At 30.4% G+C, this 17,317-nt stretch overlaps 1 protein-coding gene across 13 annotated transcripts in view; it reads left to right on the top strand.

Annotated features, from left to right (window-relative positions):
• LOC145269026 (uncharacterized) overlaps positions 1 to 17,317 on the top strand; it is a 185,118-nt gene that overhangs the window by 90,768 nt on the left and 77,033 nt on the right. For 5 of the 13 annotated variants that reach the window (XM_080124603.1, XM_080124605.1, XM_080124604.1 and 2 more), the window contains one exon: positions 9,369 to 9,935. The exons of 5 other annotated variants lie outside the window; for them this stretch is intronic. In XM_080124603.1, coding sequence (XP_079980729.1) covers positions 9,369 to 9,935 — 567 coding nt within the window. The remainder of the gene's footprint in view (positions 1 to 9,368; positions 9,936 to 17,317) is intronic. 3 more of the 13 variants (XM_080124607.1, XM_080124606.1, XM_080124609.1) reach the window with 1 other exon arrangement.

Raw genomic sequence — 17,317 nt, 5'->3', positions numbered from 1 at the left:
GATTTTTGAAAGTGTTGGAGTTTTAAAATTATCTATTAGCGATAAATCTTGTATAAGATGTATGTAACATCCAAAAATGAGCTGGGTAATGTTTGTGAATAGTGCTCAACATCGCTGACATGTTTTATAATCTTAGTACAGGTTCGGAGTTGAACCCTTGTGACGAAAACTTTGATAAGAAAGTTCCTGAAAACTTCCATTACTAATCGTTACCACTGGAAGAGTTTGTGTATGCAGTGGTATGGATAGAAGCAAAACATGGTTAGTAAGGATTGAGGACATGCGTTGCATGGAAAGAAATGTTATTTTTACTTTGTTGGTTATTCTGGAAAATCACTAACTTCTATTGCAGAAATGCCACACTTTTAAAATCTTGTACTAAAACATATTTCTGTTGTGTGGAAAAAGATAGGGGAATGATATGATAGATGTGTAATGTGAACCTTGAAGACGGCTTAGGTTCCGATGACCTCAAAGGAAGATTATATCTGAACATTACGTTGCGTTCGGCTTCGAATACGATTGAGCAAACAAGGATAAAGAGCACGTTTTATGAATACACTTGATTTAGAATAAAGCACACTAAAGCGGTGTTACGTATTTACATATACACAGTAGACCTTTATTTATACAGAAGTATTGTAGAATACAAGATGTGTTGGTGTACAAGCTTGTATGTATATATCCTGCATAAAGTTAATTGTCCGTTATACGCAAGAGTTCATTATATGTGCGTGTGTATGAAGTGGAATGTTTGTTGTGTATATATTCGTGTGCATACGTGTCTGGATTCGCTGAATGTTCGTGTATAAGAGAGCAATTATATGGCTGTTGAGTGTGTGGAAAACTGTTTATATCACCTTGCAAGTTAGACGAGAAAAGGAATGTGTGTTCCTGTCTGTAGTTGGAATGGAAAAGAAGAAAAATCATAGGAGTTCATAACAGGGAGTCGTGCTCGCCGCCTGTTGGCTGAAACAAATCACAACAAGGGCGTATAACTGATGTGTATTTGAAAGTATGCGTGTGTACGATCTGAGTAGCACCCGTTAGCTAAAGGCATGTGCTTATAATTATAGGAAGTAAAGAAGAGTAGGTTTTGTATCAGAGTTCTGGTGTTAGATGTAGAATAGTTGAGGTAGCGAGTTCAATTCATGGGGAAGGCGAAGAGAAACATGGGAGGAAGTGATAAAAATAAAGTGGAGGAGAAGGATGAAGATCTGACCATAAGCTTTTCTTAAAAAAAGCTGTCTAATGCATGCCGGTATGTATAACAGATATGTAAAACCGAATATTATGATTATGGTGCAGTATTGAATGTGTGCATGGTCATTGTATGTTTTAGATGTCTTTTTTAAAATTTTATTTTTTAACGTTTTTTACTTTTATTTTTTAATTTTTTTAAGTTTTTATTTTTTTAATTTTATTTTTTTAATTTATCTTTATTTTTTAAGAACTTTATGTAGAAACAATTTTTGCTGACCAGCGTTAGTTAGAATAGATGTTTCAGCATCAACTCAGCCAAGTACTTTTATAATATTTCTAGAATTTATTAAATTTAATTTCCTGACTTTGAGATAGTTTTATATATATATACATGAAAAGCGATTTTTTTTTTTTTTTTTTTTTTTACACTATAAAAATTGCCAAAATTGTCTTTATTATTATTTTAAAAAAAACGTTTTTAATTTATTCCTTGTTTAATATTAAATTGTTGCATTAAAAAAAAAAGAAAAAAGTGAAATGTTTGAGTTAATTGCTAATAGCACAAAAACGCATTTAATAAGTAAGACTATTTTTCTACTTTTTTTTTCTTAAAATAAAAATTTCCCAAGTTTATTTTGAAATGATTTAAAGTTTTAAACGTGTGCAAAAATGACATGCTAATGCCAAAAAGAAAATTTAAATCATTTCGGATTTTGACTTTTTTCTCTGCCAATGTACTTGATAGTCCGTCATCTTCAGGTATACTTTTGGGTTGCTAAGATAGACAGAGCGATAGTTTAATCTATACATATATCAAAAGCCAATTTTTTTTTTTTCTTTTTACCGTAAAAATTGCCAAAATTGTCTTCATTTTTATTTTTTTGAAATCGTTTTTAATTTATTCTTTGTTTAATAAATTGTTCCTTTCTAAAAAAAAAAAAAAATGTGAAATGTTTACGGAGTTAATTACTAATAGCATGAAAGAAACATGTTTTTGTTTTATTAATTTCCTAACTTTTTTTTTGTTTAACTAAATATGATTAAACTGTTTATAATCCTCCCCCAACAAATAAAACTTGTTTCTTTATGATTCAATCAAATACCAAATTGTACACTTTCATTTTCTTTTAGACGATCTACCTCGTTAACCGAATGTTTATTTTAAGAAAATCTGTTATTTGTCGGTCCAGTTTTATAAAATCCTGTTAACAAGTTTCTTAATCTCCTTTTGAAAATTACATCACGTTTTCTTTTTCTTCCTAGCTTAGAACCACAGTATTTGAAACGGGTCTTTTTTTTTTTATATAAATTATACATTGTTCCTGTTTTATTATCAAACAAATAAGTAGATATGTAGATATTTAAAAGGTGTTTTTGAAGGATTGACAATGCAGGAATGTATAGTTGTTGTAATCAGTTAAATGATAAAATTCAATTTTTTTTTTTATACACAACTGTAGATGGTATTTATTCCCAAAGAACATTTCGAGAGCATCTCATCGACGGTATGTAAGTTTTAAACCCAAGTTGACAGCTTAGAGAGTGGAAATATGTTTTTACCTGCTGATAATGAGATGCTCTAGAAAGATTCTTTGGAAATAAATACCATTTACAATTGAAAAAGCAAAAAAAAAAAAAAAAAAATTTAATTTATCTGATTACAATTGTACATTCCTGCATTGTCAAGCTTTTAAAAAAAAACCTTCATCCATTAAACTATGCTTCAAGCAAACCACAACATACTTTTTAAATGTGTGTGTGTATATATATATATTTTTTTTTTTTTTTTTGTCCAGAATTCCCCATTTATTAAACTTAATTAAGCTTTAAAATTTTGGAAGTTATTTACATTTGTTAATTTTATAGATGAAAATGTTTAGACATTTAATAGTTTTTAACAATTCAATTTAAATTAATAGCGAAATGAAACTAGTAATTGTATGCATTCTGGTGGATTTTTAATTTTTGAATTTGATTTTTTTTTTTTTTTTTTTTTTTTTTTTAAAATGAAATTAAATTGTTTTTAGTACTTGCCTTTAATTAAAACAGTAAAATTTGTAGAAACAAAAAAATATACAAACCAATTTTAGCGATTTTTTTTTTTTTTTTTTTTTTTTTTTTTTTTTTTTTTTAACTTCTATAAGATTTTTTTTTCTTAAAATCAATTTTCAAAGTCTATTTAGAAAAGCTTAAAAGTTCGAAACTTGTACAAAAATCACATGCTAGTGCTAAAAAATAAATTTAAATCATTTCAGATTTTGACTTTTTTTTTTTTCTCTGCCAATGTATTTGTTCTGTCATCGTCAGGTATACTTTGGGTTGCTAAGACAGATCGATTTTTAAAATGTTTTAAGCAAAAACAATATTACGTACTTAATTGTTATGTTGAAAGTCGTAATATATCCAAAAATTAGTAAAAAATTTTATTCGCGTGCAAGTGACTCTAAGTCACTCTGGTCTGTTGGTAACACTTGTGCTTGGCCTTTTTGGTTAAAATCAAAGGTCTGTTAATAGATGCTGTTCTTAGCTTTTTAAGCTTTTCAAAGTGTAGTATCTGTTCTTACTACATGTACTTATGTTTGTAACTTTTCCTTGGCCACATTTAGATTTCCTGAGAAAAATTAAACTTTTGGAACTTATTTGAAAATAAAGCAAATCACTGGCCAAAGTCTCAAATGAAGAATATTCTCTTCACCTTTTATGGCATGAAATGACCTATAGGGTTGATGTGCCGTTAAACAAAAACTTACCTACCTTGGCCACATAGCTAATATAACGTTTCAAATTCCCTAAATCAAATAATTTTTGTGATATAAAGTGGGGGATCACTTTTCCATATTAATTTAATGTAAAATGATTACCCACTTTACAACCAGTCGGTCTCAAAGCCATTCAAGTCATTCTCCAGATCATTTAGTTATTTTTGAAGGATTCCAGTTATTTTTGAAGCATTCAAGTCATTCTTAAGGTCATTTAGTTCATTAGTCATTCTAAGTTATTTACTTTTTATTTAAGTCATTTCAGACCATTTTTCGGTCATTTTAGTTTATTTTTAAGAATTTCATGTCAATCCTACATTCACGCATTCATTCATTACACGAGAGCACGCGACTAATGGCTATCGGCCTTGTTACAAAAAAATTGAGTAAAATTGCATTTAAAGTTTTGTTATAAAGTAGACAAAGAGTTCATACACAGGGGGCATAACTCTGAATGCTAAACTGACATCTGTAATCTATAGCGATTTTTTTTTTTTTTTTTTTTTTTTTTTTTTTTTTTTTTTTAACTAAAAGGCAGTTCTAGTTGATAAATTATAATTTTCGGATATATTACTATTTTCAACATAAGTCTAATATCGTTTTTGCTTAAAGCATTTAAAAAAATCGATCTGTCGACTATCTAGACAATAGCCCCTTTCGTTGCAGTTTGTAATGGATATAGGAGTTAAGCTGTTAACAAACCTTTTTACGAAGTTGTGTATTTAGTTCCTGAATAAAATTTATTAACTAGTGAAACCCTATGGAAATTCCGTGATTTTTTTTTTTTTTTCTAAATTTGTTAAAAAATACAATAACTTGATAAGTTTAATTTATCATTAACGTATATTTTATTAGATAAGGATTTGTAATTGTATTTTTCAATATTTTGCTTCATAAAACCAGTTTGAATTTTTAGAGCGCGTCTCGTTTACAATTTTTTTTTTTTTTTCCTTACACATTTTAATTATTAATGCTGTTAAAGCTTTAATTAAATTAACTGAAGATGGTGGAGTTAAAGCTTTTTATTTATATACACACATAGTGGAGTGGGGGCACTCGGCATTACCTGGTTGTAAAGTATGCTTAAATACTTCGATTTGTCCAGATTTCATATATAGTATTATAATCGTGATTTCAAAAGCAAAAAAAAAAAAAAAAAAAGTATTTGGGTGCCATCAGCTAGAACCGAAATCAAAACTGTAGCATTCGAAGCTGGTGACGTTACCACTGTACCAACGTGACACTCATATGAACTGATTTAAAAATTAAACTAGGATGAATGTACAAAATGTGTAACAGACTTGAAACCGTTAATGAATTTTAATCTATTTAATTTGTCTTGCTGCCCTTTTTTTTTTTCTTTTTTTTTTTTTTTTGATTGCTGTTTGAACCTCAAGATAACCTGCACATGTCAATCAGCATCCTCACCATCTTTGACATGCCTCTTCCATTTATTTTTTAAACGAGTGTATATTTAGTCAAGTATGATGGGGGCAAAAAAAAAGAAAGAAAATTCATCCTTCCCTAGCGTTTTCATGAATACTTATATAAAATGTCTTTAAATTTAATAAGAAAAAAAAACTCCAAAAAAAAAAAAACTAGAACCTTAAAAAGAAAAATGCAAAAATCTTTAATTTTTAATTTTTTAATTTAGAAGTTTTTTTTATTGTTCTGATCATTTGGTTTCGATTTTAGCTGATAGAAGCCAAACACAATTTTCCCCGGCTAAAACCCAAATGTTTCACATGGGTTCAACTACCCTATACATGAAGGTTCATGTCTTCGACCAAAAACAAAAGGAGTTTGGTGGGCAAACTTTTTTGAGATGAGGATTGATATTTTTTGTAATATTTGGACTATTGTTCCCATTTTTTTTTTTTTTTTTTTTTTTTTTCATAAATCAAGATAAGAATAATCCAAAAAAATACGAAAAAAATAATCCTCTCAAAAAATATACAAAAAAAAAATAGAATCAGCATCCTCACCGTCTTGGACATGCCTCTGCCATTTATTTTTAAACGAGTGCATATTTTATCAAGTATGATGGAGCAAAAAAAAAAATTTATCCTTCCCTAGTGTTTTCATGAAATTAAAAAAAAAAAAATTTCATCCTTCCCTAGTGTTTTCATAAAATTAAAAAAAAATTCATCCTTTCCTAGTGTTTTCATGAAATTAAAAAAAAAAAATTTCATCCTTCCCTAGTGTTTTCATAAAATTAAAAAAAAAAAAAAAAATCATCCTTCCCTAGTGTTTTCATGAAATTAAAAAAAAAAATTAGAACTTAAAAAGGAAATAAATGCATATAAATTTTTTATTTGGATTGTTTTGGTTGTTTTCATTTTTTTTTTTTTTGTTTTTTTTTACTTTTTAGCCGATGTAACCTTCAGGTTCATTCATGTTGAATGTTATTGGTGAATGGTGAAAAATAGTATAAAAAGCTTGTGGAAAAAAACAAGATGAGAAGAATAGTCCAAATAATACAAAAAAAAAAAATAATCGATCCTCTCAAAAATATACAAAAAAAAAAAAAAATGGAATAGACCCGAATTTATTAAAAGAAGAAATAGACTTGGTATTATTTTTCACCATTCACTAATAACCACAAGTGTGAATGCACCTGAATACTGAAGGTTATTTCGGTTGAAACGTTATGAAAAAAAAAAACAAGATGAGAACAATAATCCAAATAAAACAAAAAAAATAATTATCAATCCTCATCTCAAAAAAAATTTTGGCTACCAAACTCCTCAGTCCGATTTTGGTCTACAGACATGAAACCTCATATAGAGCTTTATATTTGGGTTTTAGCCAGGGGAAAATCAGTGTGAAACTAAAAAAAAATAAAGGAAATTTGTTGAGTGAAGGTCGAATGACAGCATTACAAATATGCATATGTGACGTAATAGCTATTAGTTCATGTTTTAATTTTTAGCCTTACAGCAAACATGTCTTAATACCTCAGTCATTAACGTCAAAGGAAAAAGTAAATTGTAACCTAAATGTTTTGGTTTCGATTCTTTGTGGTAGCACAGGAGTCTTAACTTTTTAAATCATTGGGTCCAATATATTGTGATAAATACGAAATCTGCGTTAAAATATCATATTTAAGCGTATTTTACGCCCGAGCAATGCCGGGCGGCCTGCTAGTGTGTATATATAATTTTTTAATTCTTTCAATCAATACCAAATAATATATTTTATTTAAACATTTCTGGACACATGTAGTCTTATGTTACTTGAATTAGGAAGATTTCATAAACACCAAGATTTTACAGGATTAACTCTTATGAACAAAACTTACCACGATAAGTTTTTAACTCTTCGAAAAGCATAGCTGCACATGCAGCAGCAAGTTGATTTTAAGCTCAACATCCTTTCGCAAAAAGTTCAGATTTTCATTTTTAAGCGATTAATTGGAATCGGTGAGCATTACAACAAAAATATCGCAAATTTGAATCTAGTTATCTTCCATCCTTTACATTTTTTTCTTCAAAATGGTGGACAAGACATCTATTTGATTATTCATAAAATGTGACTTGTTTAAAAATAAAACTACATCAATTTATGGGATTTCTGGAATATATTTTAGTTTCATCACGGGTACATAATTTTTTTTTTTTTTTTTTTTTTTTTTTTTAATATAGGGGCAATTCTGTACAATTCTTTAGAATTAACTCCTTATATAACCCAGTGAATATACAGATACTAAAAAAAAAATTCCTCGCCAAGGTATAGACCCCCCCCCCCAACAAGTATCCTTGTAAATTTAGTTATTTCTAAATTAATCTATTAAGTCCGAAGTTATCTAAATTATTTACTATTGACTTTGTAATGACTAAAAATAGGTAAAAATTCAATTGAAAGTGAAAAATTATTTAAGATAAAATTTACGGTGCTTATGCAGTTTAGCAAAGATATTTAAAAAAAAAAAAAAAAAAAAAAAAAAAAAATAGAATCTCTGTACATGCCTGTTAAGTTCTTGCAATGCAGGGGAGATAACTCTATCTAATTTTCGGAGTTTGCCAAAATGTGATGTTTTTAGTTTTAAATAATTTTAGGTATTCCTTTTTGTCTTTTTTTTTTGACAAAAAAAAAAAATTGTTACAAAATTTATTAATAAAATTATTTGCATTTTGAGAACTCCATTTAATTCTTGAAGTTTACCTTCCCTGCATCCCCTTCTCTGTAGTTGAAATTTCCAAGATGGCTGTCACACTCGTCCTGACTAAAATTTTAGTTTTCTGTATAGTAAAAAAAAAAAAAAAAAAAAAAAAATACTTGGTTGAATTTTGATTTTTTTTTTTTTTTTTTTTTTTTTTTACAGAAGAAAAAAAAAAAAAAAAAACTGAATTTAAGCAGTTTTTGAGAACTTCATTCGTAGATTGTTTATCTTTGTGTTTTTAATATCTTTGCTAAACTGCATTAGCACCAAATTTATACATAAGGAGCAATGCCATTCAGAGAAAGATTTTCATTGCATTTTTGGCAATAAGTTAGTCGCTTACTATTGCACAACTCCTGAGTGTATCGGACAAATAGAATTTTAGCAAACTAGAGGGAGGGGTGCCCGGCTTTGCCCAGTTGTAAAATATGCTTAAATATATTTTAATTTGTTCATATTGTGTGTATATTTATTATAGTCATGATTTGAAAAGTAATAAGTATTTGGGTGCCATCAGCTAGAATCGAAACTGAAAGCAAAACTAACATTCAAAGCTGGTGATGTTACCACTATTTCAACGTGACATGCATATGAATTGATTAAAAATAAACTAAGTTGAATGTACAAAATGTATAACTATCCTTTTTTTTTTTTTTTTTTTTTTTTTTTTTTTTTTTTTTTCCCAAATTTTGACCCCTTAAAAACTTAATCTAAAGACTCGAACGGTCCACAAAAAATCTAAATATTTGAGGCCCCTAGTGCCGCTCTGCAACAACTTTTAGTTTCGGAGGAGATGGAGTTTGAAAATATGGGGTCAGACAAACAGACATAGTGAGTTTTAGAAAATAGATTTCGTAAGAATTTTTAAGAGGTTTCTAATAACTCTGATAAGTTGATGAATATAGATGAATTTTATCCTTTTTTCAGAGTAATTATGTAGTATTATCATAGATTTTAAGATTAAGACTATCATAAATTAAGACTTTAGTTGGTATCTGATTTGTGGGACGGTGGAGGATTAATTTAATAAGACTATTATCATAGATTTTAAGATTAATAAGACTATCATAAATTTTAAGACCTTATTTGATATCTGATTTGTGGGACGGTGGAGGATTTTTAATTTAGTAAGTTCTTAAAGTGTTCCACTATAGCGCTATCTCTAATTTGCTAAGGTAATTTGTGTTGACAGATTTAAATCATATTTTTTATTTTATTTTATTTTTTATTTTTTTTTTACTCAGATCTGATAGAAACTCAAAGTCCAACTACTATTTCTTCTTCTTCTACCTCCCCCCCTCCAGTGCTGGGGTCATTAAATTTACCTCCACCCTCACAGGACCCTCATCACCTCCAACAGCATCCACTTTCTCTTCATCAGTCCCACACATCAGCTGCACTATCCCAACAGTCGCATCCACAGCAGGCTCCACCACAGTTACATCAACAACTACATCAGCTCCAACAACAGCAGCAGCAGCAACAAGACATCAAACACAAGAATCATCACCACCAGCACCACCACTCTCACCATCCATCCTCCTCCTCCTCTTCCCTATTTTCTGTGGGCCACCATTCACTGGGTAGAAGCTCACCCCCTTCACCCCAACACAACAAACAGGACTGTCAACCCCCGCATCCACCTCCACCTCTTGTCCCAGCCTCTCCTACAGATGTTGCTTCGACGCATTCAACTAACATCCGCCAGGCCAAGATGAACATGTTGGACGCGTATAGTCAGCATCAGCCCAAGAACTCTGTGCTGAACTCTCTTTTCAGTGTAAACGGTTCGATGGACACGTCGGATACAGGTAAGCGCCTTAACCCATTCGGATAAAGTGTCGGCACCAGATAAAAAAAAAAATTTGCTCTCATTTTCAACCGCATGGCTGTTCTAAAAAGGACCATCAGATCCGCAATTTTTCCTTTTTCTCCTCCACTTCTTCTGACTATTGCTGCTTCTGCAGTATAGTGTTATTTGAAACGTATTTCAGGTAAAACTATTACGTACTTAAGTGTCGCATTGAAATTAATATCAAGTTATGTCCTGCTTGGTACAGGCGTTGATGGCTATGGTTCTCTATCTATCCATCTATCTCTCAAGGCATCCATGAATTCATTGTTGCTCATTTTTTGTTTCCCACGTATTCAGACTGTCAACGCATGTTTCTCTCTGTTGTCCTCTGCTTCTTCTACCCATGATCTTTCCTGTCAAGCTAATCTGTTCTATTCCATTTTTTCTGTAGACATGAATCGCATTTGTCTTTTTCGTACTGTTCTTATTAGAGACCTTTCTGTGTTTGCCATTTCTAATACCTCCTGGTTTGTTTTCTTTTCTGTCCAGGATATCTTCAAAATTTTCCTCAGGAACCAAGTTTCAGTTGCTGCTAGTCTTTTCCTCGTGATGCTGGTGATTGTCCAGCATTCACAACCGTATAATAGAACAGACCATACATACGTTCGGAGTATTCTGAATTTGGTGTCTATTTTAAGTATTCTGTTGGTCATGATTGATGGCAATCTCTTGAAGGTGACTTTGGCTGCGACTATGCGGCTTTGTACTTCAGTACTGCATCTTCCATTAGATGTGATCCAGTATCCCAGATATTTGCATTAATCAACTTAACTCTTACATTGCGACATTGTAGTTTGCATGTTGGAGTTTGGGTGTTCCTGGATTCTTTCATGCTTAGGGTTTTTGTAGATGTTTAACGCAAGTCCTCTACTTTCACTTGCTTCCACCACAGAATTAAGCATGTGTTGGAGGGTCTCTTCGGATTCTGCTATTAATACAGTGTCATCTGCATACCTAAAATAGTTAATGTTGTGTTCACCCACACCTATACCTTTTAATGCCCTCAATTTCTCTGTATTTTTGCTAAAGAGGTTGATTAAATCTGGTGACAAAACACATCCTTGACGAACTCCTCTTATTAATGTTTCCTCACGACGCTCTTCAAATTAATGGATTACAAAAAATTAAGAAAAAAGATCCAGTAGAAAGATATTTACAAGTAAAATAGTTTTAATCTTGAGTTGTGCAACCAATTCTGTATCACAAACTGACTTATCTCCCTTGCTTTCACTGAAATCTATCGTTGAAAAAAAAAAAATAGAAAACGACTAACCACTAGTCTCTAAGATTTTTTGGTCTTCCCCGACAAAGGAGTGATTGGACCTAATAATTTTGCACAAACAATAGTCATAGCGAAAGTAAACTTTTCATTTATGGAGGGGGTACCCTGCATCATGTTCGGCTTGTTTTTCTAAAAAAAAAAAAAAAAAAAAAAAAAAATAATTCGTACATCTTCTGCTGGATCATTTTTCATAATTTAAAAAAAAATTATACTAAATTTTACATAACAGATAAGTAATGTTTTTACCTGAAATATTTTTGTTTAAAATTCAAATATACTGCGGAAAAAGCACTAAACTTTTTTTTTTTTTTTCTGAATCTAATAGCGTAAACATAGTTTTGTCTTTGACAGCTAATCTCTGCAATATACCAGGATATTTCAGGAGAGAGCAGATTAATTTTGAATTTTTTTAAAAACGCGCTGATAACTGAATTTGCTTTCAAACTCGAACGCAAGATACGTCTTGCTGAGGACTTGCTGTTCCGAGGGTAATAAAACAACTGAAGATTGAAGGAACAACACCACTACACGCCCCTTTTGCGATAGTTATTTAAAACTTAGAAAACTTGTCTTTCGAAAGGTTACTATGCTTGGTGATTTTAAAGCGATTTGTTAACAAATCTGTTCGTTCTTTTTGAATAACCTTGTAAAATTCATTTGTACGCTCTCAGCTCTTGGGATTTTATTTATTTATTTTTTTTTTAAACCCTTATTTTCTTTCTCTCTCTCTCATCCGAAAATTTTAGTTAAATTATTTATGTAAACATTTTTTTTTGTTTCATTATTAGAGCGAAAATCAAAATATTGAACTCAAAGTAAAACTAATGGTATCTGATTGTCACGTAATAAACATGATCGCTCAAAAAAAAAAAGGGGGGTTAACGAGTGTCGGGTAGACTGTGAGAATACCGTGATGATCTGTTATGGCGGAACTTTGGTCGAGTTTAATTATTCAAGATGACAGCTTAACAAGAACATTAGATTTTAAAATAGACATGTTATAGTCAGCTGGGAAGTGGTCCCGCGGTATTGCTTTCCGCAAACATCTATAATATAAATTTTACTTGCCTGTTTAAATGTATGTTTGTTTGTCTGCCTAAAACTTGACAGAGGCGACAATTTTCACGATCGGTATAATTTTGAAGCTCGACCCTTCGGACGACAAATATAAAAAAATTGGCCAAAAACATTACTTCCTTCACCCACAACTGGGCACTTTTTTTTTTTTTTTTTTTGCCGACATTTTCGGAAGTCCTCCCCTCTTTTCGATTGACTAGCCTTAATTGCCACTTCTAGTTTGGCAAAGACGTCACTTTTTTTTTCCATGTTCTTTTCCGCCTTTGCAGTACGGGTTTAAGCCTGCTTACTGATAATTTTTTTTTTTTTTTTTTACTCAACACACACCTCCAAACACTTGGGCATCCAGGCTAGTACAGCTCTAGAAAAGCAAATTTGCTCATGGAATTTAGTTTTAGACACTGATAGAGTAAAGGAAATTATTGACATTGGTTGTATCCAGACGAGTATTTGTTGCAAATATTTTGCAGTGGGGAGACCATTAGGTTGAAGCTCAGTCTTTTATCCTAGTTTCTATGGAAGACGCTTGCGGAGCTCTGTTTAGTTTCTCCCTGTGAAAACCTGCGTCTCATGAAATCACTTTTCCTAGCACACTTCACTTGTTTTTTTTTGTTTTTTTTATAGAAATTGCTTGAGACAAGGCATGAAGCCACTTGATGCCAGAAGTAAAAACATGAGAAAATGACTATTGCAAAGATAAAAATGCTTATTAAGATTGGTCTTGAAAAAAAAAACCAAGGTTAGGAAGCAGAAAGTAATAGATCTGACTTGGTAGAAGGAAAAAAAGTCAGCAGGAAGGGAATTCCATACCAATTTTTGGTAAGCAATGATGAGCCTGGCCAGTACCCGATGGGTGACTATTTGGGAAGGTTAGGCACTGTATGTACCGCGCTTAGTTGTAGAAATTTCCGGGTTGGTATCAGGTGGCACATTTAACTCGCTGGGGGCAAGGTGGGGGAGATGCATGCCCGAATTAAATCAGAAAACGAGGGGAAACTACAGTCTGTACTCGTCTTCCTGAGATAACCATGGCTCTACAATTTGAGAACAGTGCTCGCCGATGCTGTTAAAAAAACAGCAGTGCCGCTGCATGCATACAGATTTCGAAGGCTATCGTCCACGTGATTTCTGGCGCAATCACGTTGAAACCACTTTTCCTAGCACAACGATGAAACTTATTTCTTCCTCTGTGTATGGAACTTCCATGGACACAGTTTCTTTACAAAAGCTTCCTGTCTTTGAAACACTACTTAGTAACTGCTTCTCTACTGATTACAACTGGCCACTTTCAGATTGAATGTAAACCAATTAAAATCAAAGGTCGCCTTATAAGCAAACACGATTCATACTATTACTCAATCTAAGTACTTCCATAGTGTTCCTAATCTTGCGTCTAATTAACACTTATCCCAGAGTGTCTCTATGCTTTATTAGCAGTGACTCAATAGTTGAACTATTACGAAAATTAAAATTACCAAAAATGGTAGAAAATGAATTATTGATGAAAAGTTTTCAAAGACAGCAAAAATTGAGTTTTGCTAAATTGTCCCAAGATTTTCCAAGTTTTCAGAAAATTATCCCCCCCCTTGTTACCATACAAATTCAGTTTATATTTTAGCACAACTTGAAATCAAAAAGTGAAAATATTGAAAAAACAAAATTATAATTATCTCCTTTGAATATGGTTAAAAGTTGAATTTTAGAAAAACAAAATTACTGCATGAATTTCTGTAATTTTTGATTTAAGGTATTTTGATACTTGTGCAGTTTAATCAAGACAAAAAATGAAAATATTGAAGAAGGAAAAATATTGTACGTACCCGTTATGGAATGAAGTTCTCCGAAAAAAATTTCACTTAATTTCATCAAATAGTTTTTACGATTTTTTTTTTTAATTTTTTTTTTTTTATTTTTTTTTTTAAGAAGAAAATCTAATATTAAAGATGGGGAGCAAGTGTCGGCACTTTAAACAGTTATCTCCCCGTGGCATGTCCAAAAAATTCAAAGATGTCTGCCTTCAACGTGCTTTCATAAAAGCGTGTTTTTCCACTGTAAAAAAAAAAAAAAAAAAAAAAAAAAAAATCTATCAAATTAAGTGAAATGTTTTTTTTCCAGGTCTTTAGTATTAAAAAACGGATGGGTACAATATAAACTTTTTTTTTTTTTTTTTTTTTTCCCAATATTTTCATTTTTTAATATTTTGATTAAACTGTACAAGTATCATTTTTTTTAATGTCGTGATAAAACTAAAGTACGAAACTTCATGTGCTAATTTTTCAAAAACTTTTGTATTGATATTCTACGTTATCGATTTTAATAAATTTTGTATATGTTCATTACTTGCGACATGACCATTGTTTTTACTTGAAATTCAATATTTTGATTTTCGACATTTGTTCTAATAATGAAATGCCAATTTCGAAGAAAAACTTTTCAAGAAGAAAATGTTCGCTTTTCGAGTTTTATCTTAAAATTAGTTAAGACCTGTGATAATAGTTTTGTACATTAAGAACTAGGTTTGTTGAAACTAGTATCCATACCATTAAAAAAGACGCCATGTTTTTGTTTATTGCATGATTTAATATAAGATTTGCACAGGCTCGAAAAAAAAAGCCTTGAATTTTGAGCTTTGTCTTGAAAAAGCCTTATTTCTATTACCTTAAAAATATGAGGAAATGCCTTGAAAAGGCCTGGACAATCGTATCTTTTATGTTCAGTAAAAATTTGTTTGAGTATTAATATAAATTTTTCGGTTTGTATTACTGTACACATAGATGCGAAAAAGTTGTCAAAAAACAAATATATAACAAATAAATCTTATCAAAGGCAAGATAAGTTACTTTTCTACCTAACTGGATATATTTTTCGTGTTTTTATTCAATGTAACATGTTTATTCAGCTCGAAAAGCATACAGTGTTTACTGATGTATTGGAAAATTCAAAATGGCGCCCGACACTCTTTAATATGGTAAATTCAGGAAAAGATGTTATAAATAATAAACTAGACAAAATACTGTTAGAAATTCGCTCATTATGTTACCGTGACATAAGTTGACATATTCGGTGTTTTTTTTTAATAGTATTTTGTCTAGTTTATAATTTATAACACCTTTTCCCAAACTTACCATGTTAAAGAGAGTGTCAGGCGCCATTTTGAATTTTCCAATACATCGGTAAACACTATGTTTTTCGAGCTGAATAAATGTTACGTTGAATAAAAACACAAAAAATATATCCAGTTTGGTAGAAAAGTAACTTATCTTGCCTTTGATAACATTCATTTGTTATATATGTTTTTTGACAACTTTTTCGAATCTGTGTACAGTAATACAAACCCAAATTTTTTTAAAATACTATTAAAATAGATACTAAATATTAAAACTAAAATCGAAATCATATTCCAGTATCGTTGATACAAGAGTTACATTCCTTTGTCATAAAACTACCTGATGTTATCTATATACTTTACGGATCTAACTGAAGTGAAATTAAAAATCGAAATAAATATTAAAATATTATAATATTAGTTTTTGGTTTATTGTTCTTTATGTATCAAATTTTGTTTTGGAAAACTTGAATTCTGTCTGGATAAATGCTTGAACAGCCCTACAAAGTCCTTGAAAATAGACATTGAAAATCTGTATGAAGCCTGGATTAAAATATTTATTTGCTAAGTTGAGATTTTTATTTATTTGGTTTTCACCCCAAACAAGGCACAGTGCCACTTTGATAGAGGGGGGAGGGGCTACTATCACACAGTAGTTGCAGTGATACTATGTAGGGAGTCGAGTAGCAAGATGTCTATTCACATTATACTTGAACTTTTGCATGTCAGTGCAGTTTCAATCGAAGAGGTAGCAATTTGAATTTGGAAAATTTAATTTAAAAATAATTACTGTCAGAAATTTTTTAATCTTGGCAACTTCAGATTAATCCTTACCTTTTGGAATTGGGTGATTTAAAAAAAAATTTTTTTGTGAAATTTGATTACATAAAAACTTAAATAAAGTTGTATTTAATTTTTTTAACAGAATTTCTTAACCATAACAATACACCGAGTCTGTTTTATGAACATAAAACAGACTCGGTGTATTGTTATAGTTAAATTCTTTTAAAGAAATTAAATACGACTTTTATAATCCATTTGAAAAAAAAAAATGTTTACATTATAAGCAATATTTGATAGTTTCTCGATACTTGACAATTTTAATTAAATTCAATATTTTAATGTTTTGTGATATTTCGATACTTTATTGAACTTGTCTTGACATAACGGAAAATTGATGAGAATGAGCATTAATTTTTACTTGTTCCCTTTTCACTCGTATAATTCTTCTGAAAATGAAACCAAAGTTAAAGCGCACTTGTGCCCATGAACCCTCTTCAAAATTTTGAAATGAAAGTTAATCAAATATAATTAAAGATGCTAATGCATCTGTATGGTGATTTAGATAAATTTTTTCATCCAAGTTAAAGTATTCGTTGAGTATTTTCTTAAAGCAAAAGATATACCTCAACAATTAACATTACTCAAGGCTTTACGGACAAACTTATCTTCAGTTTACCTTTAACAACTAAATATTTTTGTTTACTAACAAAATAGAAAAGTTACTAGCCAAACCCATATGATTTTTAGAATATGAAAGATTTTTTTTTTTTTTTTTAACAAGTGTAATTCTAAATATACAAGTTTTCTATTGATACTTGAAGGTATAAACATTCTAATTTCTTCGGATGTTTTTTAAATGGCCTTCGTTAAAAAAAGAGTATATTGTTTTAAACTTTTATTGTTTAAATAATTTAACTTTGTTCGTTTTATATAAAAAAAAAAAAAAAAAGTTGAAAAGATTTTTCACTCAATGGTGAACTTTGGAAGCTTGTCCGTGAAAGAAATGCAATCAACAAAATTACTCCCAAATGTGACCGTTTCACTTGCAATGTAGAGCGCTGTTACAATTTTAAAAAAAATTTTATTTTAC

Source organism: Euprymna scolopes, chromosome 45 (assembly GCF_053919585.1).
Source record: "Euprymna scolopes isolate OS-2025 chromosome 45, ASM5391958v1, whole genome shotgun sequence".
Lineage (NCBI taxonomy): Eukaryota > Metazoa > Mollusca > Cephalopoda > Sepiida > Sepiolidae > Euprymna > Euprymna scolopes.
The sequence above is the reverse complement of the archived record's forward strand: the minus strand, read 5'-3'. Positions and strand labels throughout refer to the sequence as shown.